Source organism: Helianthus annuus, chromosome 17 (assembly GCF_002127325.2).
Source record: "Helianthus annuus cultivar XRQ/B chromosome 17, HanXRQr2.0-SUNRISE, whole genome shotgun sequence".
NCBI lineage: Eukaryota > Viridiplantae > Streptophyta > Magnoliopsida > Asterales > Asteraceae > Helianthus > Helianthus annuus.
The window spans coordinates 76,303,519-76,330,080 of NC_035449.2; the positions used below are offsets into that span (position 1 = coordinate 76,303,519).

General features: G+C 38.9%; 2 protein-coding genes across 2 annotated transcripts; both read left to right on the top strand.

Annotated features, from left to right (window-relative positions):
* Positions 1-9,798: 9,798 nt before the first annotated feature.
* LOC110920914 (organ-specific protein S2) lies at positions 9,799-13,966 on the top strand. Its single transcript, XM_022165150.2, has 2 exons — positions 9,799-9,930; positions 13,087-13,966. Exons 1-2 carry the CDS (start codon positions 9,886-9,888, stop codon positions 13,741-13,743), a joined length of 702 nt encoding a protein of 233 aa, XP_022020842.1. The 5' UTR covers positions 9,799-9,885; the 3' UTR covers positions 13,744-13,966.
* A 10,822-nt stretch (positions 13,967-24,788) lies between these two features.
* LOC110924574 lies at positions 24,789-26,000 on the top strand. The gene has a single exon (XM_022168571.1). The coding sequence runs from the start codon at positions 24,789-24,791 to the stop codon at positions 25,998-26,000; it is 1,212 nt and encodes a 403-aa protein (XP_022024263.1).
* Positions 26,001-26,562: the final 562 nt, after the last annotated feature.

Genomic DNA, 26,562 nt, shown 5'->3' on the forward strand with positions numbered 1-26,562 from the left:
CTTTTCTATGTTCAGTATCTTGCCTACACGTTTCCTTAGGATGCCCTCTCTTAACACAGTTATCACATTTTCCATATTTACATCGCCCGACATGATAACGTAAATAATTGTCGCACTTAGGTAGGATACCCATGTAGTCTTTTCCCTTTTTGGCCTTCTTCTTGTTACTCGCCCGAGTAATCTTTTTGAGATTTGTGAGCTTTCTCTTGTTATCTCTAGATGACTCTACAGGAGTCTCCTCTTTCTCTTCCATACTGGAAAACTTTCCTAGTCTAACCGCTTCTTCAGTGAGCGCCACGCTTGTGTCGATAGCCTCGATGATCGTTGAAGGTTTAGATGTTGTTACCCGGCCTAGAATCTGAGGTGCCAATCCCCCTATGAAACGTTCAATTCTCTTAAACTCTGGTCGCACCAGGAGCGTAGCAACTTGTGATAACTCGTTAAATCTCTGCACATACTCAACTATCTTTGGTCCCTCCATTTTCAAGTTCCACAGTTCAGTCTCCAACTTCTGGACTTCTGCCCTAGAGCAATATCTTTTGCGCATCAGTTCCTTCAGTTCTTCCCACGTCAAAGCATACGCAATAGTCTCGCCCATTGTCTGAACCTGAAGGTTCCACCATGACAGAGCCCCATCTACAAATAGCCCAGCTATGTACGTGACCTGATGTTCCGGGGCACATTTGCTCAATTGTAAGACAGAATCCGTTTTCTCAACCCAGCGCACGAAGGCTAAGGCACCCCCGGTGCCGTCGAATTCTCGAGGTTTGTGGTCTAAGAGCTGCTTGTAGGCGCAGCCTTCGCTGTGTTCGGAGCGAAGGGCCTCGAGCTGTGCAATGGCCTGTGAGATGCGCTCTTGAAGTTCTGCCGCTGTGTCGGCGGAGGGTTGTTGGTATCGACGTTCCCTTGTGTCGACATCTTCTAAGAAGAAGATTGGTTAGGCCAGGTGTCATTTGTTCAGGAAGTGCATTTAGTTGTTTAGTGGTCATATGTACATACACGTAATAGGTCATCATACCATCCAATCAAGCAATAGCATAATCATAGCTTAACCAAGTAGTTTAGTAATTTATGTTTAATGAGAGCATGGTAATCAAGCACGTAGCATCACAATTACAGCACACATATATGGATCAACAATTGTGCTTAACGAAGACATAACGACTGAGCTTTCGTTGGTCATTGGCCACAAAGTATTGTCACATGTTTTATGATGATTGGGCTCTCATTATTCTCCGACCACAATTGTACCGTTTCTCAAAATGTATCACATCAAGAGGGACACAGGGTCTCCCTACCCTTGCCCAATAAGTATATCAGTGTCTCAAAATCACGTAGTCAGATGTGATCTTCACAAGTCTCCACAATCCAGGCTTATCATTGGTGTCTTTACCCAAATGTAATGCAATCCGCATATCCCGAAAACCAACCATACTAGTGACCATGGTTGTAAAAGTCGCTAGGCGCTCTCTAGTCGGATTCGGGAGTACTCGGGAAGTACTCGGCTTAGGCGGAGATTACTCGGGGAGTAACTGGCTTGGGAGACCAGCACTTGTGCCTCGGCAGCCTACCTTGTAGCGAGTACTCGGGGAGTACTCGGAGCCTAGGCGAGACTTTTACAACCATGCTAGTGACTGAGGTGGAGGAGGGAAGAAAAGTAATCTGTTAATACATGTGAATTCTTCCTCGAGCTTGTATATACGTCGAAGTAATTAACTGATCTGCTGCTTAATAGTAAAGAAACGAGCATCGAAACCTAGAAAGGTGTAATAGCAGCAGGTGTGCATGCAAAAGAAATCTTTGGTAAACGTGGAGGATCAAGGTATACTGAATGTGGTGTCAGCTCAAGCTCCAAAACTTTGTGATTTATGTCCTCAAAATGTAGCTGATGTTACAGGAGCACTCATCCTTTATGTAGCCTTCATAATGTGAGGGATGATAAGGGTCTAAAATCAGCATAACGTATTGTAGGAACCATCAAAACGGCTCGTCCAGCGATGTAGAGGTGAAAGTAGCAAATGGAGCGGCCTGCGAGGTCGTAGAAAATGTTGTTGTAGCAAAAGGGATCGTTACGTGGGTGTTGACCTGGAGTACCTTCCCAAGGTGCGGGTAAGTCCTGAGAGAAAGCGATAGGCATGCCAGTGCAATGGACGTCGGTCTCCATAGGAGAGAAGGAGCAACATCAGCGGTTACGGGTGCAAAAATAAACATCTCTACCAATAAGGAGATCGTCAGGTGCAGATACTGGGTCAGATATAAGGGGTGCAATGTCTGGTAAACCAAAAGAAACAGGGTCATGATCCAGTAGGGGTGCAGGTTCAGCAGGTGTAGCATCAAGCTGACCCACAAGGTGCAGATGCTAGCTCAGAGCAGGCTTTGGGTCTTGTAAAGATGTGGTGCCTCGGGCAGGGGAATAGTGCAACAGTCATAGCGGCGTCGTCGTCCGAGTTAGTAGTAGAAGGTTGTAATCCGGCCATCTATAAGGCTGTAAATGTCACAGACTCAAAGGAGTCTGAAATCGAGTGTATTCTAGGCGCAGAGGATAGCCTGATAACAGAGGTCTCAGATGTGAAATTTGTAACAACGTTCTCACCTATCTTTCCATCATCATGGATGTCGTCAGGAGGACCATCAATAGTCATGTCCACGTCATCGACTATTCTTCGAGTAGCCACCTTTTGGAAGGAAAGGTCCACATGAGGCGTAGTGTCAAGGATCGGAGCCATGGTGTGTTCACTATTGGAGTGACCAGTGAGGAAGTGGTCATGGACCGGAACAAGAGTAATAGGAGGATTCTTGTCAGAGAAGCCTTCAACAAGGATAAATCATCCCCAAAATCTGGTAGTGCGGACTGTTGTAAGTCGTCCTTGCCCTGGTCGGCATATCAGGATCACTCTCAGTGTCTGACATAAATATCTCTAGTGCAAGTACAGTCTCATCATTTGTGGCAGCGGCCATAGGGTCATCAAGGTTTGACAAGCCGCTTTTTGATCAAGGCGACATGCGTATGGTAGTCATAGTATGTATTTCCATAGTAATCACTATCAGTTAGCGTATGCAAACAGTTTCCACATATGCACGTTTATCAATAATCAGCAATTAAGCATGTATGTAATAACAATGTAAGCAAGTAATCATCCTAGTCTTCCACAGACTATCCCACCCAGTCTCTTAGACTGCACTCCCTAGTCTCTCAGACTAAATCCCTGGTCTCTAAGACCAACTCCCTGGTCTCTAAGACCAACTCCCTGGTCTCTAAGACCAAATCCCTGGTCTCTAAGACCAAACCTCCCAGTCTCTAAGACTAAATCCCTGGTCTCTAAGACCAAACCTCCCAGTCTCTAAGACTAAATCCCTGGTCTCTAAGACCAAACCTCCCAGTCTCTAAGACTAAATCCCTGGTCTCTAAGACCAAACCTCCCAGTCTCTAAGACTAAACTTTTCCCCAGCCTCTAAGACTGAACCTCCCCCAATCTCTAAGATCGAACCCCTTAGTCTCTAAGACTGTACCTCCCTCAAACTCTAAGACTGATCCTCCCTCAGTCTCTAAGACTGATCCTCCCTCGGTCTCTAAGACTGAGTTATAAACATAGCCCTTTGAAAAGTGTAATTGTGCCTTTGGTTTGTAAAAATGCTTATTCCCTGGATCTGGACGTTTTGTGTATGCAATGAAAACATGTTCGTAAAAAAACGTTTCCGTGAGAGCCCTAATGATTGTAGTCTAGACTCGAGAAAGAATCCTAGTTCGCTACGATCGATGCTCTGATACCAAGCTGTCACACCCTGACTTTTGTGGAAGCGTGTTTATGGTGTGACTTTCTTAATATCATTGCATTCAATCATAACATCAACCATATGATAAAACCATGGGTTTATCATCCATTAAATAAGTTCAAAACATAACAACATTGTTTTAAAACGTAGACACCAAATTCAAGTTTTTACAAATCGTACAATTGTTTTTGAGTTCATTAAGGACTCGTCAAAAGATATTGAACAATACCCAGGTTTGGAAAACATGTCTCATCCAGGAATAAGACACACTGTCCAAACTCAAAGACCATGGATGACATCTTTATTCTTAACGCAGCATAAAAACTTCCAACGCCCGCCAGATCCATTAAAATTTCTTGAAATACATGTAGTTTGAAAAATATCAACAAAAGTTGAGCGAGTTCATGTGTTCGTTTGTATGTATAAACCTTTGAAAATGTTGTAAGTATGTATGTAAGTCCCTGGTATGTAGTAATAAGGAAAAAGAGATCACCAATGGTTTGCAAGGCCATTGATATGTGTGAAGTGATGCAGGAAGGCTCAAACCTAGCAGATTTGTTACCGGGCTTCAGCTGTAAGACATAGTCACCACATGGTCCATTCAGCGGACTCAGGAGTGGGGCTCGCTACAAAAGAGGGGCCTACTACAATAACTAAGATAATCCGACCCTTTAGGATTGTATCCTTGCTGACTCAAACTACTGGGTTGAGGGTAACGTCACCTTCAAAAGAGGGGCCTACTACAATAACTAAGATAATCTCTTAAACAAGTGCAAAAGTGCGAAAATAATCAAAGGTTATACTAATACACGTGTCGGATCCAAGTGATTCATCTTGTCTATCTGTTTTATTTTATTTTTATTTTTCAGAATTTAGTTAGTTTTTATTTTCTTAGTTTAAAAACATTTTTCTTACTTTTTTATTTGATTAGACGTTGAGGATAAACCGGTATTAAAAGCTCTTGTGTCCTTGGACGACCTCGGTATCTTACCAACACTATACTACGTCCACGATGGGTGCACTTGCCCATATGTGTGTTTAGTGTTAGTGAATATCGTGTTTTTATAAATTTAAAACTTGGCTAAAAGTGTAAAAAGGGTTTAAATATACATCAAAAATATATTACACTACACACGCATCAGGGGACATAGATCAATGTCGTGTGAGTGGGTTTTTCGCTTATTCTTTTTCTTGATCTTCAGCTTTATAATCAACCCACTCTTCATTGTCATTGATCTCTTCTCGTCATCCAAACTTTCTTCAAGAACAAAAAATACAAAATGCCATATGACTGGCATCAGTATCTTTTTCTTGAATTTTTGTCCATCTCATGCAGCAAAATCTTTCTGAGTTACTCTCTTCTGATAATAATTCATTCAGTGAAACTTCACGAATAACAATTATGAATATCCAAGAAAGCATATTAGCCATCTTTGATTTTTTTTTTGCGTTTTCAGTGAGTGGTATTTAGTAGTATTGGCGTTTGTTTTTTTGTTTGATAATATGGAAGTTGCTGAGACATATCATTTTATAGGATGTCTTTTTGGCGCCTAAGTTAGGCGGTGCATTATTATAATAAAGTATTCGTCTTTTCAGTTACTGTTTGTAATTATTGTTTTTGATAAGTTTTATCTCTGAAGTCTGTAACACGTCCCATCTTTCAAGTTTGGCGTTTTAGATTCTAATATAATAAATTTTCCCTATCTTTAGTATTACTGATTTGTATTTTTTGTTTCTAGTTACATTTTCAAGTTTGCTTTTTATTTTTTATTTATTTTTTGTTTTTTATAATACTTTTTCAAAGTAATTTTATTATAGTTTGGGAGTTTTTGGTGGCGTTTAACGGGATGATATCGTTTAAACAAACATTTTGGCTGTTTTGGCGTTTTTATTATATATGGCGTTTTTATTATATATCAATCAACTGAAAAGGAAAATAAAAAAAAAGAATACATAAACATTTGATCTTCCAAATCTTCACTGTCATCAGTCTTTTTCTTCTTTTTTGAATCATGTTAACTGGCTGGTTCGACTTTCGTATAATTCATTTTGTTTTATTGTTTTTCAAGTAGTTTTATGTGTCGCTGTTTGGAAGCACACAGTCTGACATCAGCATCTTTTTCTTGAAGATTTGTCCATCTCATGCATCAAAATGTTATTGAGTTTAGACCCTTTCAGCCAACAATCTTGAATTTCACAGTGAACAATGTTTGATTTTTTAACTTTTTTGGCGTTTTACCGATAAAAAGAACGCCACGAAATAAGAGCACCTTAAACCTCAAAATTTGATCATGCTAAAATCAATAATGTTTTGCTGTATGAGATGGACAACGTTGTTAATCCTCTGTTAAGAAAGATAACTGACAATGTTGTTCACCCCATACAGCTAAACTTTATTGACAACAAAACTCAATAATGTTTTTGTATGTTTTGGCATTATAAATTGGATGGAAGTTGAGGATTAGTCAATAAGATTTTACTCAATGAAATGGACAACATCCTCTCTTAAGGATTTTGTCCATTTCATTGAGCGAATTCTTTATAGACAACCAAACTGAATTTCAAAAAAACGTTTTGGGTTAGAAGGTATTTGATGTTTGGGTTTTTTGGCGTTTCTAAGGCGAATGGGATATATGAAATATGGCGTTTGGGTTTTTGTATGTGTTTTTAATTGAAGGTCTGAGATGTTGTATATATAGGATTTTTTTGGCGGTTTTTTTAGGCGGGATTTTACCCTAATTAAGTTTGGCGTTTTATATATAATGACGTTTTTACTGGGTATGGTCTGTGATTTTTGTTTTGGCGTTTTATTTTCATGAGATGGCGTTTTGTGTGGAGAAGTCAAAAGACCCTTTTACCCTTAATGACGCGCGTCCACGTAATAAAATTGATGTTATTTACGAAAACGCTACCGCGCTAATCTAGTCCATAGATTGTTTTGATCGAACGATCGATTAGAGAACGCTTATCGATTGTCCGATCAAAACAATCTATGGACTAGATTGGCGCGGTGGCGTTTTCGTAAATAACATCAATTTTATCAATTGGACGCGCGTCATTAAGGGTAAAAAAGTAAAAAACCATTCCTCACATAAAACTCCATTGAAAAATAAAACGCCAAATAAATACAAAACGCTAATTTTATCACTGTGTATTTTTTCTGTGTTTTTATTTAAGCTCCCTGGCTACAAAAACGCCATAAAATATGAAACGCCATTATATATAACGTCAAAGTTTACATCCGGATAAATGTTAATTACATTTTTTGTTATAAAAATAACATCCCGCCTAAACTACGCGCCAAAAAAATTCTATAAATAGAAACGTCTCACCACCTTCTGTTTATCACACAAAAAAACACACAGTGGTTGCTAAAAAAAATTACAACTCAATGTAAAACGCCAAAAATAAAACGACAACAAACATCTTTTCTTTGATCCTCAGTAATGTTCTGAATGAAGCTTCATTTAATGATTTGTTACGTGAGTGTAGAAAGATTTTGCTGCATAAGATGGATAAATTTGAAAAAAGAGGACTGATGACACCCATATGTCATGTTGTCATCTTTGTTCCTGAAGAAGGTTTGGATGATAAGAAGAGACTTATATCAGTATAAATGTTACTTTGGCCTCAATGAATATAATGAAGAACACAGGCAGATAGCATCCACCCACAGGGGTCACTCTATGTCTCCAACATCCACAAAGACACTTCAACACATGAACAAAAGAAAATAAACAACGCCAACCCCAAAACGCCATATATTTGTCACATTTCTTGTAGTTTCAAAAGAAAAAAGAGACTGATGACACTGAAGATTTAAAATCATAAATTGCTTCTACTTTGTTTTTTTTTAATTTTCTTTATCTATTGTTTGTTTTGTAATGTCAGTTAATAAACAACAAAATAATATTAATGCAATAATGAAAAATATAATAAAACGGCAAAATTAGCAAATACGTGTAAAACGCCATAATGTCATAAAAACGCTCCAAAAAAACTACCAAACTATAATAAAATTAATTTGAACAACTAATATTATAAAAAAAAGGTGAAACAATGTGCAAAGAATATAAAACAAAAGAAGTCCAATAGTTATCTAACCGCCATTGGAAAACAAAACGCCATAATTACAGTTGTCAAAGATTTGATGTGTTACACCATTAAAACAGTTGAGTCTGAAAACAAAACACGGTAAACTACAAAAAACAGTAAAATGAAACGACGGAAAACATAATTACTAACATTTATTATATTAGATTTATTTATCTTTTTCAAAACGCCATAATTACCTGACATACGCTGCGAAAAAAAAGTCAATATAAAAGAAGACCATGAGAACTCAAGCTCAAACATGCCAAAAAGACTAAAACGCCACATATTCTCCAAAACGCCAAAAAAAAATTAAAAAATGGCTAAGGTTATTGCATGGAGGTTTGAAAGGAAAGAGAAACGATCATAAAGTTCTCTGACAGGAGAAGGGTAAAGGTAAGAACAATAAAAGCCATGATGGGAATGAATGAAAATGTTCAGAAGGATATCCTGGCCCTTGGGGTTCCAAGAGACAACGATTGTGAAAGAACGAGAACTGTAATAAAAACACTGGAGAGAAAGTTTCCAGCAGAAGATGATGATGATATTGAAGATACTCATATACAAAAAATTAGCAGTTGTGTATTGCATGAGGAAGAAGGAACACTTGAAGTGGCTTATAAAAACGGGGTGCAATATTCAAGGCCAATGGAAGAAATGTTGAAGACATGGTTGCTATCTATCATTGAACAACTCTGTGATTTAACACCTTCAAACGATCCAAAGTCCAAGGATGCGGAGATATTCAATAATAGGCTGCAGCAAATAAGAGACGAGCTAATGGCGTTATACGCAAAAATGAAATTTGATGATGAAGAATCTGAAGAAAGTAATGAACAAAGCGATGGGTACATCTCTGATGTAATCCCACCTACGGAAGACTATTAGATTATTTTGATTTTCGTGTTATTGTAGTTTTATAAAGTATTAATCTATGGTAATGAATTATTAAAAAAAAAAGATATAAAACGCCAAAAATGACATGGAAAAAGCCATAACACCAAAAAATTAACTATGTGACACAAAAAGAATTAATTTAACGAGAAGAAATCTGGGAAAAACAGTAAAACGCCAAATAATTAATAAATCTACATAACGCCAAAATTATCTTGCTCGCAAAAAATAAAGAAACATGTCAAATGCGAAAATCGTGAAAGGAGAAGAATACTAAAAAACCCCTCGGATCCTGATCATGCCCCACGCCATGTGTTCGGCCAGGATACGTTCTCACCGTTCTCACACTTTTTGCCGTTTTCTCCTGATCCCGTTTATATATATATATATATATATATATATATATATATATATATATATATATATATATATATATATATATAACCTCTTCTACTTATACAACAACGGTGATGAGGGTGTGCTGGGAGGACAATCGCACAGGGCCTATGATTTTGAGGGGCACATGTTTTTTTTTTTTTTTTTTTTTTATAAATCTGATATATATGTTAATTTTTTTAAATAGTATACCCATACCAATTCTAAGATAGGCCTATTTACAAAACAATTTTCATGGTTTAGAAGTCAGCCCATTGACATTAGGTTTAGTGAGCTAAATATCCATTTGATTATAAAAAATAATAATAAAACATTACGGAATGGCACATTTTTTCAAACTCGAACATGATACATGAATTCTTAGAGATGCCGCTGAGTTTATATACGACGAAAGATGAATTTGGTAAACGATAAACACTTCATCTACCACTCTTTTATATTGTAGTAGAATGGCAATAATGTAGTGCAATAATGCGCACAACAATAATGTCAGAATGACAAATAAATCACATGTTACATGTCCGCTTCCATGCATATCAAAATTTAAAAAGACTGAAAAAATCGTATCCAATCCTTTTATTTGTATTTGTGTCTATTTAAAAACCGATTTTTATTTGGTAGGTGTAATAACAATAAACAGAAGCATCTTATATAACTATATATAGAACCAATGTTCCACTATATCATGTATCCATACACCAAAAGCTCTAAAGACATTTGTACTTCACAATGGAGGCATCACTTGCTTTCTTGTTTCTCCTTTCGTTTGTTATGGTAAGAGTGCTACTATTACACTCCCCTATTACTAAATACACCCCCACCTCTCACAATATATGCGTCTTCTCAACATTATATATGTGTATATATATACATATAGTGTACAGATAAAATGGAAAACCTGAGTTTGGGTGAAAACCATGTGTATCAAATTTTTCATAACTGTAGGGCACGTGATATATATGTTTTTAAAGGTTGTGAACCAAAATCATCAAAAAAAACGTTGAAGAGTTTTCATTTTCATTATTTAACAAGTTTTCTGTGTAACCTCATCATAAAAAATAAGCTTGTTAAATGGGATTTTCTAGAGTTTTATCTCTAACTTAATTTTCCTATGTAACTTCACCATATATATATATATATATATATATATATATAGTGTTAGGTTCATTAGTGAACAACCGCTTTGTTTGTAAAACTAGTGAACTAATCTTAGTCATTCATTTATTTTTTAGATAAAATGATAGGATTGTAATTTAACATTTAATTATTTATGAATTCATTATTCTTTATTAATGCATAATCAGATACATGTTACTATAATTGAGCTAATTTAAATTATATTTTAATTTATTCCAAGATTCTAGTCTTCCTTATTGAAACAACATTTTCTAAAATCCGTTAAAAATCAATTCATAGCAACATAACGTGATCAACAAAATTTTTTAAATTTCCTTCGTTCCAAAACAGTTCCGTAACCGTACACAAGCGTATAAATTGATTTGTTTCATAAATGTTGTTGTTTTATGTGTTCCACTTGGTTTTACACATATGTATCATGTAGCTTTTGTATTAATCGTTGATACACATGTGTACACTTGTTTGGTTTTAATTAATTTTATAATTTTATATGAATCTACTCGTGTGCATGCATAGTATACTATATGTTGTTAATATACACAAATGTAACCATTTCTGAATATAATACACAGATATATAAAAGCCTGCACACATGTGTATAAACTTACAGCTGTGTATTTTGTATAAACTGATAGTTTGCGAGACTGTACACATGTGTTTAAACTAACATCTGTATATCTTATATAAACTGATCATGTGTATAAATTAACAGCTGTGTATCTTGTATAAACGGAAACTAGTGAGATTTTAGGGATTTTTCATTATATTGTTTAAACAATGCAATTTACAAATGACAAAAATACCCTTATGTCATTTGTTTTAAAGGGAAGTTATAACATTATAATTACAATCTTGGCATTGATAAAAAGCTCTCGATCTTCTAAATGAATGGTCAGGATTTGTTTACTTGGTTCACAAATAAATTAGTGTTCACTCTATAACCCACCCTATATATATATATACACACACACACATACACACACAAATGGGCTTAACATACTAAACGTGATAAATTATCTACTCAAACATGATGTTTAGTTGCAAAAAAAAAAAAAAAAAGATTTGTGTTGACTGATTACATAATTACACAACTAGTGTAAATATACGATTTTTTTAAGATTATGAGACTAAAATACGTGCGTGACAAGATGAGAAATCTCAAAAGAAAAATTTATTCTTCACTTCTCACGTTTAGCAAGTTAAAATGGGTATTAACCAGGGGCGGACCTACCCCTTGGCTAGGGTGGGCGGCTGCACCCCTTGAAAAAAAATTTAATGTATATTTTAGGCAAAAAAAACCCGATCGCACCCTTTGAAAATATGGTTAAACACCTTATCCGCACCCCTAACAAATAATTTCTGGGTCCGCCACTGGTATTAACATACTAAATATGAGAAGCGAAGGATGATTCTTTTTATGTACGTGTGCGTGTGTGTATATATGTGTGTGTGAGAGTAGAGGTGGGGGGATTGAGATAATTGAATATTTTTATTAATGACTAAATCTAATGTATTAGTATATGTGGCAATTAGTTATTAGAGGTGGTAGCTAGGGCTGTAAATGAACCGAACGTTCAGCGAGCAGTTCGTGAACCGTTCGGCGGGAAGTTCGTTTATGTTCGTTCGTTTAATAAACGAACGAATATGAACAAGAAATTTCGTTCAATTAGTTAAATGAACGAACATGAATAGAGGTCTCGTTCGTTCGATTATGTTCGTGAACGTTCGGTAAGGTGTTCGTGAACATTCGTTGATTTCGTTCGTTTTTATTCGTATGTTTGTGTTTTAATTGAAGTTCTTTGTACTTACATATATTTTATGTGTGCTTTTTATATTATTAAACTTTTATTTATTTTATTACCTTAACAATTAAACTAGGAAACCCTCTTTCACCTTGTTTATGCACCATTTTCCTTTCATTTCTCATTGTTTACATCAACGAATACGATCGACCCCTGCTCCACAATAAGGGATTCAAGTTCGAGTGCTACTCTTTGGGCCATCTATCTTTATCCTTCGTCGCGTTCGCCAAATTTATTTGTATTCGTTTTTGTTCGTGAACCGTTCGCGAACACGCTCATTTCCTTAGTAAATGAACACGAACATAAAATCTCGTTCAATAAGTGTTCATGAACCGTTCGTGAACAAATTTATTTCCTTAACGAACGAACACGAACAAGGCGTTGTTCGTGTTCGTTTGGTTCGTTTACAGCCCTAGTGGTAGCTAATGAGCTATAGCATAGTTGGTTTTAGAGGGGAAGTGAAGATTTGGGTTTGAGGTCAAAGGTCTCAAGTTTGAATTTGATTCCAACTGGGTTTAATCGTAGTGGACATTCGGGTGGTGAGTTTTCTCCGGAACTGGTGATAACAGGCTTGGGCTACCCAACGCTGTTTGTGGTTACGAGCGTATGAGGTCGCCTTTTGCCATTGGGTTACCCTAGGTGATTGAGCCTTTAATTTGTTGACCTTTAAAAAAAAAACTTATTAGAGGTTGTAATCATACAATGCCGGGTATGCAAAGTAATGAATTCAAATAAGAATAATATTCACTTGAAGTCACCACGTAAGTCATTTAATTAAATGGGTTGATGCCTGTTAATATGTTGCAATTAATTGTAAATGAGTCATAAACATGTTTGCGGGTCGAATATATAAAACCGCACCCCATTTAATATATTGAATGTGTAAGACATGCATGAAAATCATACAATAGCGGGTGTTAATCTTTGTTATATTATTTTTGAAACATTAACTGTTATTTCAACTTATTATTTTTCATACGTTGTTTAACAGAGTGCTACAAACATTGATGCTAGACCACACCCTCAAGATTATTGGCATGACTCATTTGTTCAAAAGGGTTCCTCGGTGTCACCTCAACCCATAGAGAAAAGCCATTGCCACACGTTATCAAAGGCTCTTAACCACATATCGCCAGTCCCAAATGACAACAACAACGATTTTGAACCAAGACCAAACATCTCAGTTTATGATAATGATACAGATTTAAAAGGTAAAAAGAACGTTGATGAAGAGTTTGAGCCAAGGCCAAACATATCTGTTTATGATAATGATACAGATTTAAAAGGTAAAAAGAACGTTGATGAAGAGTTTGAGCCAAGGCCAAACATCTCAGTTTATGATAATGATACAGATTTAAAAGGTAAAAAGAATGTTGATGAAGAGTTTGAACCAAGACCAAACATCTCAGTTTATGATAATGATACAGATTTAAAAGGTAAAAAGAACGTTGGTGAAGAGTTTGAGCCAAGGCCAAACATTTCGGTTTACGATACCGATACAAATCTAAAAGGACAAAGGAACGTTGATGAAGAGTTTGAGCCAAGACCAAACATATCTGTTTATGATAATGATACAAGCCTAAAAGGCAAAGTAACACTCAGTAAAGAATTTGAACCGAGGCCAAACATATCAGTTTATGAGGGTTAACTACGGTTTCATCGTCAAAGTTAAGTTCATCGATGTTTTATAATGTGTTATAGACAGTGTGTGTGTTTTATTTGAAGCAAAAATAAGTGGCTTAGATGTCTTGGAATCTCGCATTTGAGTATGGTGATGAGGGTTGTTTTGTAAAAATTGCTTTGATTCTGTTAGCTTCTTTTGTTTGTATGAAATGCATGGTTCATGTTTTTAATCATGGTTTTTATTTTTATTTTTTTTACTTTAATATTTGTGTCCACACGTTAAAGGAAATTATAGAAAGTTGAATGATCTATTATTATGTTCCTGTGGTCATTTTAACGTGTTTAGTTTAACCAAACCTTCAACTTATTGAGTTAATATGGTTTCAATTTCTAACCATTTTCGTCTTTTCACACTAACTTTATTATACATTTTTTTGTTATATATATATTTTTTGTTATATGTTGTTGTGAATTAACTAAAATATTGTTAATTGTTTACATACGAATATATATATATATATATATATATATATATATATATATATATATATATATATATATATATATATTTGAACCTTTTATATATACTTGAACCTTTTGTTATTATTTTATATATATATATATATATATATATAGACATATATATAGGGTCGGGATTTAGAGAAAACGGTAGAAAGTGTGAGAACGGTGAGAACGCTTATGGATCGTCCGATCACAACAATCTATAGACTAGATTAGCGCGGTGGCGTTTTCGTAAATAACATGAACTTTATTACGTGGACGCGCTTCATTAAGGGTAAAAGAGTCTTTTGACTTCTCCACACAAAACGCCATCTCATGAAAATAAAACGCCAAACGAAAATCACACACCATTCTGACTAAAAACGCCAAACTTAATTATAATAAAATCTCGCCTAAAAAACCGCCAAAAAATCCTATATATACAACATCTCAGACCTTCAATTAAAAACACACACAAAAACCCCAAACGCCATATTTAACATATCCCATTCGTCTTAGAAACGCCAAAAAACCCAAACATCAATTATCTTCTAAACCAAAACGTTTTTTTGAAAATCCGTTTGGTTCCCTGTAAGCTTTCGCTCAATGTAATGGACAAAATCCTTAAGGGAGGATATTGTCCATTTCATTGAGTAAAATCTTATTGACTTATCCTCAACTACCATCCAATTTATAACGCCAAAACATACAAAAACATTATTGAGGTTTGTTGTCAATAAAGTTTAGCTGTATGGGGTGGACAGCATTGCCAGTTATCTTTCTTAACCGAGGATTAACAATGTTGTCCATCTCATACAGCAAAACATTATTGATTTTAGCATGATCAAATTATGAGGTTTAAGGTGCTTTATTTTGGTGGCTAAAATAAATGAACGTTCACACCACCAAAATAGCTAAAATACGCCATCACTAATCATATTTATCAAATGATGGGCATCGCTTTATATTTATTATAAAAATTAAAAAATACACAGAATTGTTGCTAAACACCTATAGCGCCATATGGGCGCATTGCTACGTAGCGCGCTATAGCCGTTATTGACAACTATGGTAACATTTTCTACTACTTCATTTTATTGGTAAAACGCCAAAAAAGTTAAAAAATCAAACATCGTTCGTTGGAAGATTCAAGATTGTTGGCTGAATGGTCTTAACTCAATAACATTTTGCTGCATGAGATGGACAAATTTTCAAGAAAAAGATGCTGATGTCAGACTTTGTGCTTCCAAACAGCCACAAAAAAACTACTTGAAAAACAAAAAAAAAAACAAAATGAATCATACGAAAGTCAGTCAAACCAGCCAGTTAATATGATTCAAAAAAGAAGAAAGAGACTGGTGACACTGAAGATTTGGAAGATCAATTGTTTATAAATTCTTTTTTTTTTCAGTTGATTGTTATATAATAAAAACGTCATATATAATAAAAACGCCAAACAGCCAAAATGCTTGATAAAACGCTATCATGCCGTAAAACGCCCCCAAAAACTCCCAAACTATAATAAAATTATTTTGGAAAAGTATTATAAAAACCCAAAAAATAAAAAATAATAAAAAGCAAACTTGAAAATGTAACTAGAAACAGTAACTACAAAACAGAAAAAATGAAGAGACGGAAAATTTATAATATTAGAATATAAAACGCCAAATTTGAAAGACGGGACGTGTTACAGACTTCATAGAAAAAACTTATCAAAAACAATAATTACAAACAGTAACTGAAATGACAAATACTTTATTATAATAATGCACCGCCTAACCTACGCCGCCAAAAGAAAACCTATAAAATAATAACTCTCAGCAACTTCCATTTAATCAAACCAAAAAAACAAACGCCAAAATACTAGTAAATACCACTCACTGCAAAACGCCAAAAAAAAAATAAAAAAATCAAAGATGGCTAATATGCTATCTTGGATATTCAGTATTGTTCTTCTCGAAGTTTCACTGAATGGACTGTTAGCTGAGAAGAGTAACTCAGAAAGATTTTGCTGCATGAGATGGACAAATCTTCAAGAAAAAGATACTGATGACAATCGAATGTCATTTTGTGTTCTTTGTTCTTGAATAAGGCTTGGATGGGGAGAAGAGATCAATGACACTGAAGAGTGGGATGATTATAAAGATGAAGATCAAGATGAAGAAAAAGCGAAAAACCCACCCACACGTCATAGATCTATGTCCCCAAACATCCACAAAAAGCCACTTCAACAGACGAGCAGGCAAAATAATCAAACCGATGGGTTTGTTAAGTTTTACATAAAACGCCATATATTTGGTAACAGTTCTTGTACTATATGTAACAACCCGCACGTTCGTGCGTTGTTACTACTCGTTACACTCTTTACGCCTAGCACCAGAGATTCAGATCATAATGTAACTACATCGCATGCATCGTTATATCGCAATATTTTCGCATATTATCGCATATTTTATCAACCACGAAGATGCCGAGTGAGGACCAATTCTACCCTCCTTGATAGCCGTGATGTGTCGCAGTGCAACTCATTACTCAAAACGCACATCGCATCACACACATTAACGTTCACGATGACATTGAGTGAGGACCTATTCTACCCTCCTCGATGACCGTGAAGCGTCGCAAAGTAATGCATAATCAAAACGAAACCCGGTTATTGTATCGCAACTTTGAAATACGGATATGTACATATGACCCCTTGTGATTAATTTTATATATAATAAATAATTAAATATAGGAAATGTGTAACCAAAACTATCGCAACGCTCGCCACATGAATTGGAACAATGAAGTTCTTCGCACCAAGGATCCAACCGGATTGCCCATCCAAACGGATTGGCTATCAGAACGGATTGGCTATCCGAACGGATTGCCATCCGAACGGATAGGCTATCCGGACGGATTGCCATCCGAACGGATTGGCTATTCGAACGGACTGCCCATCCGATCCGGATCACTGCACCTCATCCTCCTCTCTTGCCTATAAATAGCCTTGACACTTCACTTGAACAGTGATGTGATAGCCTTCACTCGCCCAGAACGCTCTTGGCCCCTTTTTCTCTCGATTTCTCGTGATTCCGGTAAGATCTCAACCTAAATCTTGTACTTCTATGATCTACACTCAAGTCTACACCTTTCTATCTTTTAAAAATCAACTTTTAACCGTGAAATCTACTAAGTTGAGGTGTTCTAAGATGATGTCATCAAGAGTTCATGTGAACTTCAAAGTGTGACCTCCTTTCACCATGAACAACTCAGATCTGGGTGATTTTCACATGTTTTTATAACAAACTCACCTAAAAATCTATGTATTTAATCGAAATGTTGTGTGATTTCGGGTTAAACATGGAAAAACCGTCAAGGAACGGCCAGATCTGATGGAACGGGGTGGTTCCCGGCCGTTAGAACGGGTCGGATTTGATGGAATTTCATTTGTTTAACACGATGTCACACCGTCTTGGTCCAACCACCCGTACTCTTTCCAAAAACCATCAAGTATAGTCTGATCAGGACGTTGGAACGAACTGTCCATCAATTTCGATGTCGTCTGACCGGATAAGGTCATCCGACCAACTCAGTATCATCCGACCGGACAGACCTCTAACGTTGCCCGATCGGACAGATCATTTAGTGTAATACTGTTTAACCAGACTGCTGTTCGATCGAACTGACAACTCGGTTTAAGCCATCCGACTGGATTGACATCCGATCGGATTGCCACTGGGCCGATTACTCAACTCTTCACGTTTAGCACACCGTGTATCGCTTACGATACCATCCTATGTTTAGGCTAACTCATACGCACTCTCAACCGATCCAATCAAGTTGTGTTCTCGCTGAATACGCACTGTGAGTATACTCGAACCCCTTTTAATCGCATTTTTGGGTGTAACATACGTTCCTAATAAATCGAACTTATCAAATGAATTATTCAATCAATCTGTTTATCACTTGCGAATAACTGTTATGCATAATTATACGTGATGCTAGTTAGATATGTGTTAGGACTTATACTCGCGAGGTCCCGCCTTAACTAGTATAGTACTATAGCACCCGGCGGAGTCTAGTTAGGATGAATAGCAATCGCAATCGTAGCTCGAGTGACTTAGCTGGTAGTATCTGTCTTTTTGCATGTATGTTGAGGTATCCCGTTTATGTATTTGGTAATTCGCATCACTTTTAACTATTTTACGCTACTCTGTCAAAACTTGTATACTCGCCAATACTTTTGTATTGACGATGCTTTAACGTATGTTGCAGGTTAGATCGTTATCTACATCAAATAAAGCTAGGAAGTCTAGAAACTCGCCTAAAATCTTGGTTGTCGGATTTGTATTGTTCGAGAGGACAAGAAATCTGTGATAACTTATGTGATTGTATTATTTGTTAGTATGGGATAATGAATGTAATAAATATTATCGCAATATAGTTGTTATGGATTCTCTTGAGCAATCTGATTCGCCTAGTGCCGCGCCCCGATGATTCCGCCATCGGTTGGGGTGTGACAGATTGGTATTAGAGCCATAACTATAGGGAATTAGGCAAGACATGACCTAGTCCGGGTCGATGTCTTAGAAATTGACCTAGTCTATAGTCTAAGTACTAACAGGCCGACTCGTACGAACATAGTAGGAGATTGTACGCGCCTAATTGATACTCTCGATCGAATTCTTTAAAAACTACTAGTTCGAGTGAACACCGCATACTACAAATTCACATGAGGAGCCTTTCCTAAGGCTAGAATATTACTTAGCCTTTCCTAAGGCCAACAGAAAACACACGTTTTTGAAAATACTCGCATAACACAACAGAATGATCTAGTCGAGACCAGTTGTGGAAACCAAGAACTCTCGATAGGATTGTTCACTCAGCGCATTTTTCTAGCACGAGAACTTTTTTTGAGCTAGGAGTGACATCCACATCTCAACGAAAGCCTCCATTTCAAAATCCAGTGGAACTCCCGAATTTATTCGAAGAGCACAACCACAGTTAGGAGCGAAATTATTAAGTTAGGGGTGAAACCCGTATCTTAATAAAACCGTTCCACTCACTAAAATGGTTTTCAAAAAGCTCTCACCATGGACTCGACCATAACAATGACTCGAGCCACGCGATGACTAAGAGGACGATGCCATGAACTACATCCTAGTGGAAGCATAAGTCTTCTAGGTCAACGCGCGTGCACGAACTTGTTGGGTATAGTTGGGTTACCTTGGGTAGTCGACGCCTAAACACCCGAGGCACTCCGATTATCTTACTAAGCCTACGACTCGCCGGTTTTACGCTTTAATGAACTTAATTACGCTTTATGTGTTATCGATTTATCAATTTTCACTCCTTGTTTTACAGAACGCACAACTCGCACAACCGTCGCAATCTAAAACGAAAACCGAATGTTCGCAACAAAACAAATGTCTAATTACTCGCTTACGCTCTCGCTCTCTCCCTCTTATCAAGTCCTCGCGTTTTCTACACCAATATGTATGAGAGTAAGTATAAACTACAACTATCTATATATAAATACAAACAAATCATTGTGTGAGGACCTAGGAATTTCGTGTCCCTATGTGGCTCCTATGTGAAATCTAGTATATTACACGCTACAAGTTTTGATCGCGCTCAATCGCATCGCAAAACTCAAAAATCATTATGATCGAATCTCATTCCAAATCTCTCTCTGTCTAGATGCCTTCCAACGACTCTACCTCGAGACGAACAACTAGGAGAAGAGCCAAACGAATCGCCGATAAGAGGATTGCCTCGCTTGTGGCCAAGGAAGTGGCCAAAGTCATTCCTCAAATTGTCGCTCAGGTGCACTCTCTCAGCAACTCTCGAACCTCGGAAGACTTCAAGACAGAAGCGCCGCAATCTGCTTTCCTCTATAAACACTTCAAAGCCTGTGACCCGATGGAGTTCACGGGTGAAGGAGGTGTGTCCCAGCTACTCCAGTGGTTCGATTCTATCGACGTTACCCTTCGTCAGAGTGGGTGCCCCGATGGTTTCCATACTACTTGCGCTACCAAAGTATTTCAATCACGAGCACTCGACTGGTGGACAGCCGAACGTAACAAACATGGGATCTCCGCAGCTTACGCTCTCTCTTGGGATGAGCTGAAAGAGCTCATAAAGGAAGAGTACTACCCTCCCCACGAAATCCAGAAGCTAGAAGACGAATTTTGGGAAATCAAGCAAGTCAAAGGTGACAATAATGGATACACCGCAAGGTTTAAACAACTTAGCATAATCTGCCCAAGTCAAGTGAACACTTCAGAAAAAGCCATCACGAAGTACATTCGCAGCTTGCCTGAGTGTGTGGGTGATTTTGTCGAAGCTGCAAGACCTGCTACCATCGAAGAAACCTATCGCTTGGCCGCAGAAATTAATGAAAAACGAGTCTTGGACGGATTCTTCTCCAAGAATCCTGTCAAACAAGCGCATCAAGCAATCGTCATCAATTCATCCGACGATTCTTCCAACGATTCTACTGACGATTCTTCAGAAGATTCCTCCGATGGTACCTCTAGCGAATCATCACACGAACCCGCCAACGGCACTGCATCATCTCAGGATCGCAACGAGCTCAGCCATAAGCGAAAGGAACCAAGCGAGGATGAAGTTCCAAACCCCACACCTCTACGGTTTGTTCCCGTTCTTGTGAGGCGCGCCTACACCGGAAGCCATCCCCTGTGTCTCATGTGTACGTACCATCACCCACCAGGAACTAACTGTCGTTACTGCGAAAATTGTAACTGGTATGGGCATTTTACCCAGAACTGCCGCACAAGACCGCAACCTTGAGGAATTTCAGCAACAACCGCAGTCTTCGCAGAAGTCCTCCACAGCAATGTTATTTTGTTTCCACTATTGTTGTAATGCTACGACTTTCGCCGTTAATTTCTTTTATGTGTTGAACTTATTCTATCTCTCGACGCAAGTGGATTCTATTTCTCCCTTATACTCGCGCACAATCTATATGCTAGCACTATGTACTATATAATGTATTTTACCCCTACTATGCGTTCTTGAGATAAGGTACGATAAACGTGCAAGGATCAGATTAATCATAGGTGCACACGGGATTATTTTGGTTAGTGCACGGAGATCGTAGTGAGTCTCAATGATGCCTCAACGTTCAGGGCATGGTTAAGCGTGGTGGATACGCCGTTGGTACTTCCTATATATAAGCGTCTTGACCATGTCTGATGAAGTGTGACATCTGTTCACGGAACAGAGGCGTATGGTTGAAACATGATGGTGTTTCGCCATGCTAACCGAAGTTCTGTGAAGAAAGTGCCACGTGGAGTTGGAACATAGACCTATTATGCTATTGTGGTTATTTTCGACACACTATACTACATCGCAAGGCGTAACAATCTCAACTGCAAACCAAAGCGTGTAATCGCAAGACTTTTCGTAAGTCAACACGCTCGCAATCGCATTATCGCTGGAATCTATCCTGCAAATCGCAACCGTTTATTATGTATCTTGCACTATCAATCTCAAACATTTATTATATGGATCACTATCGCTTATGGTGTTTTCGCTTAAACGCATATTTTGTGTGCATCGCACCATCGCTTACCGCTTACTGTGTATCGCTTGCTGTGAATCGCGTATCGTGAATCGCTTGGCGAATATCGCACATCACTCGTCGCTTTTCGCCACAACGCTTCTCGCACCTATCTCATCGCTTCGATATTTTCATCGCTTATCGCAAATCGCTATTTGTATTATTTGTGTTATCTGTGTTATCTGCGTTATGTTAGCATCCATGACCTTGTTTCACAAGACAAAACTATTAGGGCTAAGACATGGTGTTTTAGCTATATCAGCAGACTTTCGTGGAAAAAGGCCATGTGGGTTAATGGTAGTTAAAATTGTCGTGTTACTAGATCTAAACGAATCGCATGTCTCCATCACTTGCAACACATCGGCTGTCGCTTGTCGCTTATCGCTTTTCGCTCATCGCCGCCGTCTTCATTATTACTACGCTTGGTTATGTATTGTAAAATACATCTTTATTCGCGTCCGGTTTTAGTCGTTAGATTGCCGTTTTTGTCCATTTCTAGCGTAGAATGTATATACTTTTGATATTTTGTGTTTTCCAGGTCTTTACAGCCAAAAGGAGCAAAAAACGAGTTAACATCTGAAAAGGCGAAAGGCTGGAACGAAAATCGAGGAATCGGGAGCAAAAACGAAGCGAAAATTCAATTCTGGGGCTTCCAGGCGGGCTGTGTGAACTTACATGAACATTCACGCGCCCCACCTCAACTTACAACAAAATTCCAGGATTCTGATATCCGGGCGGGCCGCGTAAGCTTAGCCTTACATACTACGCGGGCCGCGAGAGGTCTAAGATCGCGAACCGATCGACTTGAAACAGCTAACGGCTAGTAGGGTTTCTTTGTTATTTAACAACATCATCATCAACAGCCGTGAGATAGATGAATTTTGGAGTTCCTTGGCACCATAGAAGGCTGTTGAAGCATTCTTGAAGCATCTTGGAGGCGTGGAATCATTCGGGTAACATCTTGGAGCATTCGGGAGTGAAGATTCAGGTTTTATCATCCTTATTCCTTCGTTTTCGTTTGTTTAAACTTTGTTGCACAATGAATTCAGAATATATATTGATTTTGATTATGTTCTTGACCATGTTTTCCGGCTAAACTTCATAAACTACCTAGGCTAATGACAATAGTTAAATAAAGTTTGGTTCTTTATTCGATTTTTGGCGTGGTTGTGGATTTCTCTTGTATTGTAAAAGCTTCGGGAATTTAACTTGGTGCATATGCGTGCTTGACGATTATTTTATTACTGTTCATTGCTTCGTATAATCCTTGGTGACGGTCTTTATCACATTGAGTCGTTGTTAGAGTCTTCTTACTTGGTTGTTTTCGGTTTTTGCAGTGGATGCCCCATACGCGCTCGCAGGGACCGCCACCGCTTCCGTTTACAGTCAAGTCGTCCGCTTCATCCATTGCACCCGAGGTAAGTTCTTCTAGCTCTTCCTCTTCTCCACCACACACCGACTTCATTCCGAAGTCATCACCACACATATCTCCTCACGTCTCCCCACCACCCTCCCGTTCTCGTACACCTAGTCCTCCACCCGCTATGGCGAACTGCACCGTTTACCAGCAGGCTACCACCGGTTTCACCGGTGCTACATCACCCATCACCCTTCCAAACATCGCAAATGATCGGTCCTGGCAGATTCCTTCTTACATCATGACCGCCATCACCAATTCATGTCAGTTCCATGGTCGTGACGACGAGGATGCACCCGCTCATATCAATCGCATCACTCGCCTTTGCAGCACCTTCTCCATCGAGGGGGTGAACCTTGATGCTCGATACCTTCAGGTCTTTCCATTCTCACTCGCTGGACGTGCAGCCGTCTGGTTCGATTCTCAGCCCGCAGACACTTTCACTACATGGGCAGGTCTTCGTGATGCTTTCTTAGCCAAGTACTTTCCCCCAGCCAAGGCGTCTCGCCTTCGTGACCAGATTCACTCCTTCCACATAGAGCCAGATGAGCCGTACCACTTAGCTTAGGAGCGTTTTCAGACATTGATCTCTCGTTGTTCTCAACATGGTTTATCTGATTGGGCGTTAGTTGAAAAATTCTACAATGGTCTTACTCCCGAGATTCGAGCTCGTTTTGATACTTCAGCTGGAGGGCAGCTTATGGGTAAAAAGACAGTGAATGAGTGTAACGATTTGTTTGAGAGTTTCGCCCACTCTGATATGGATTACGGCACTATCAGCAGGACTTCCATTCCTGTGCGTACCTCCTCGGCCGGTCGAGGGATGAACCAAGTTAGCTTGGATCCATCGGTAGCTGTTGTAGTCAAGAGTTTGAGGCAAGGGATGAGACAAGGCTTGGAAGAGATCAAGAAGAAAGTTGATAGGTGTGAGGTATGTAGAGGGGGTCATGATACGATAGATTGTCCTACCCTTACTCTTGAGCAGGTAGAGTACATAGCCGGTCAGTCTAGGGGTCCTACGAATCCGTTCAATAATTCCAATTACAACTCCAACTGGCACGGTAGTGGTAATACTAGTGGTTATCGTTCGTCTGGAAATCCTCCTGGATTTCCATTTGGTCAGTATCAGAGTAGAGGGCCCGATATATACACGAGTACTGGTTCGGGTCAGAGTGGTCAGTTTAGTGGCTCAGGAGGACAGTTTGCTAGTGGGGGGTCGAGTCAGGAGAGTCAAGGCAGTGACAAGGCTTTACAGGGTAGTTTGAGCAGGATGGAGGAGATGTTCGCTCAGATGATGACGCAAAATCAGGCGTTCGCTAAAAGTCAGGAGCAGATTAATAAAAGTCACGAACTTCAGCTCAAAAGTCAGCAATCCACACTTTTAGATCTTCAAAGAACAGTAGGTGGAATTGCTAAACAGTTGCAGGAGCATCCACCGGGTCAGTTTTCGGGAAATACCTTCACAAATCCTGCGAATCATTCAGCGAAAGCTATTACGACCCGCAGTGGAAAGAGTTTGGGAGAGGTTGTGAGAGAGAGAGTTGAGGAAGAGAAAGAGGATGAAGTCGATGAGGAGATCGAGATGGAGGCTCCAGGCAAGGTGCACATGAGGCTAGACCCAGCAAGTACCACACACCCCGAGGAGTCATCAGTAGAGAAGAAAGTGGAGAAGCAGCCGACGAAGGTTCAGCCATCACCAGTGATTGATTATTCTCGCCTTCCGTTTCCCGCCCTCGCTAAGCAGCAGAAGTATGCTCAGGAATACGGGAAATTCCTTGAGATGTTCACGCAGTTGAAAATCAATCTTCCGTTTATCGAGGCGCTTCAATCTATGCCTAAGTATGCTAAATTTCTCAAAGATCTTTTGAAGCGCAAGGAGAGGATTGGTGAGCTTTCGAATATTCCATTGACAGGAGGTTGTTCCGCGGTAGTCTTGAATAAGCTGCCAGAGAAATTAACCGATCCTGGTACTTTCACGATTCCATGTTTCTTTGGGGGAGCCGTTACCCCCGCTCACGCTCTAGCCGATTTAGGGGCCGGCATCAATATGATGCCGTTTTTGTTGTACGAGAGGCTTGGTTTAGGAGGGTTGACGCCCACGCGTATGTCGTTGTCCTTGGCTGACCGATCAGTCAAGTATCCTCGTGGGATAGTGGAGAATTTGTTGGTCAAGGTTGATAAGTTCGTATTTCCGGTAGATTTCGTTGTGCTTGATATGGAGGCTGATGAGAGAGTTCCTATTATTCTGGGCCGTCCATTCCTTAGAACCACCAAGGCGATTATCGACGTCTTTGACGGTAAGATTTCTCTTCGAGCGGGTGACGAGATTGTCACATTCGAGATTGACATAGCGATGCAGCATCCAGGAGGTCGAGATGATGATAGCGGGCCGTGTCATTCTGATTTAGTAGGCGAGGGAGTTGTTGACGAGCATGATGAAGAGAAGGTTGAAGAAGTTGAGGAGGAGCAGTTAGATAAGGATGATGAGTTGTGTGTTCCTGAGCCGTTGGAGCTCGACGCGATTAGTGATGAGAGTACTCCTGTAGGGATTCCACCGCCTTTAGAACTTAAGGTTCTTCCATCACATCTCGAGTACGCATTTCTAGGAGAGAAGCCGGATATGCCCGTCATCATATCTTCGAAATTGACAGAGGAGGAGAAAGGGAGGTTGATTGAGGTGCTGAGAGAGCACAGTGATGCGATTGCCTGGAGGCTATCTGATATCAAGGGCATCAGCCCTACTTTTTGCACGCATCGCATTCTGATGGAGGATGTTTACAAGCCTGTAGTGTAGCCGCAACGTCGTTTGAATCCGAATATGCAGGATGTCGTTAGGAAGGAAGTGATGAAGTTGTTAGAGTCTGGTTTGATCTATCCGATCTCCGATTCAGCTTGGGTGAGTCCTACGCAGGTCGTCCCGACGAAAGGGGGGATGACAGTTGTTCTAAATGCGAAGAATGAGCTTATTCCGTCTCGTACTATTACGAGTTGGCGTGTGTGCATTGACTATCAAAAGTTAAATGACGCCACTTGTAAGGATCATTTTCCGCTCCCATTCATTGATCAGATGCTTGAGCGACTCGCGGGTCAGCAGTTCTATTGCTTTCTCGACGGGTTTTCGGGTTATTTCCAGATTCCTATTGCACCAGAGGATCAGGAGAAAACCACTTTTACATGTCTATATGGCACGTACGCGTACCGACGCATGCCGTTTGGTCTATGTAACGCTCCAGCAACATTTCAGCGTTGTATGATCGCGATCTTTCAGGATATGGTAGAGAGTTCGATGGAGGTGTTTATGGACGATTTTTCTGTATATGGAAATTCTTTCGATCAGTGCTTAGTGAATCTTGAGA

Coding starts and splice junctions, on each gene's coding strand:
- LOC110924574 (XM_022168571.1), top strand. CDS start 24,789: ATGGAGGCTCCAGGCAAGGTGCACATGAGGCTAGACCCAGCAAGTACC.
- LOC110920914 (XM_022165150.2), top strand. CDS start 9,886: ATGGAGGCATCACTTGCTTTCTTGTTTCTCCTTTCGTTTGTTATG. Junction 9,931..13,086: donor TTCTCCTTTCGTTTGTTATG/GTAAGAGTGCTA, acceptor GTTGTTTAACAG/AGTGCTACAAACATTGATGC.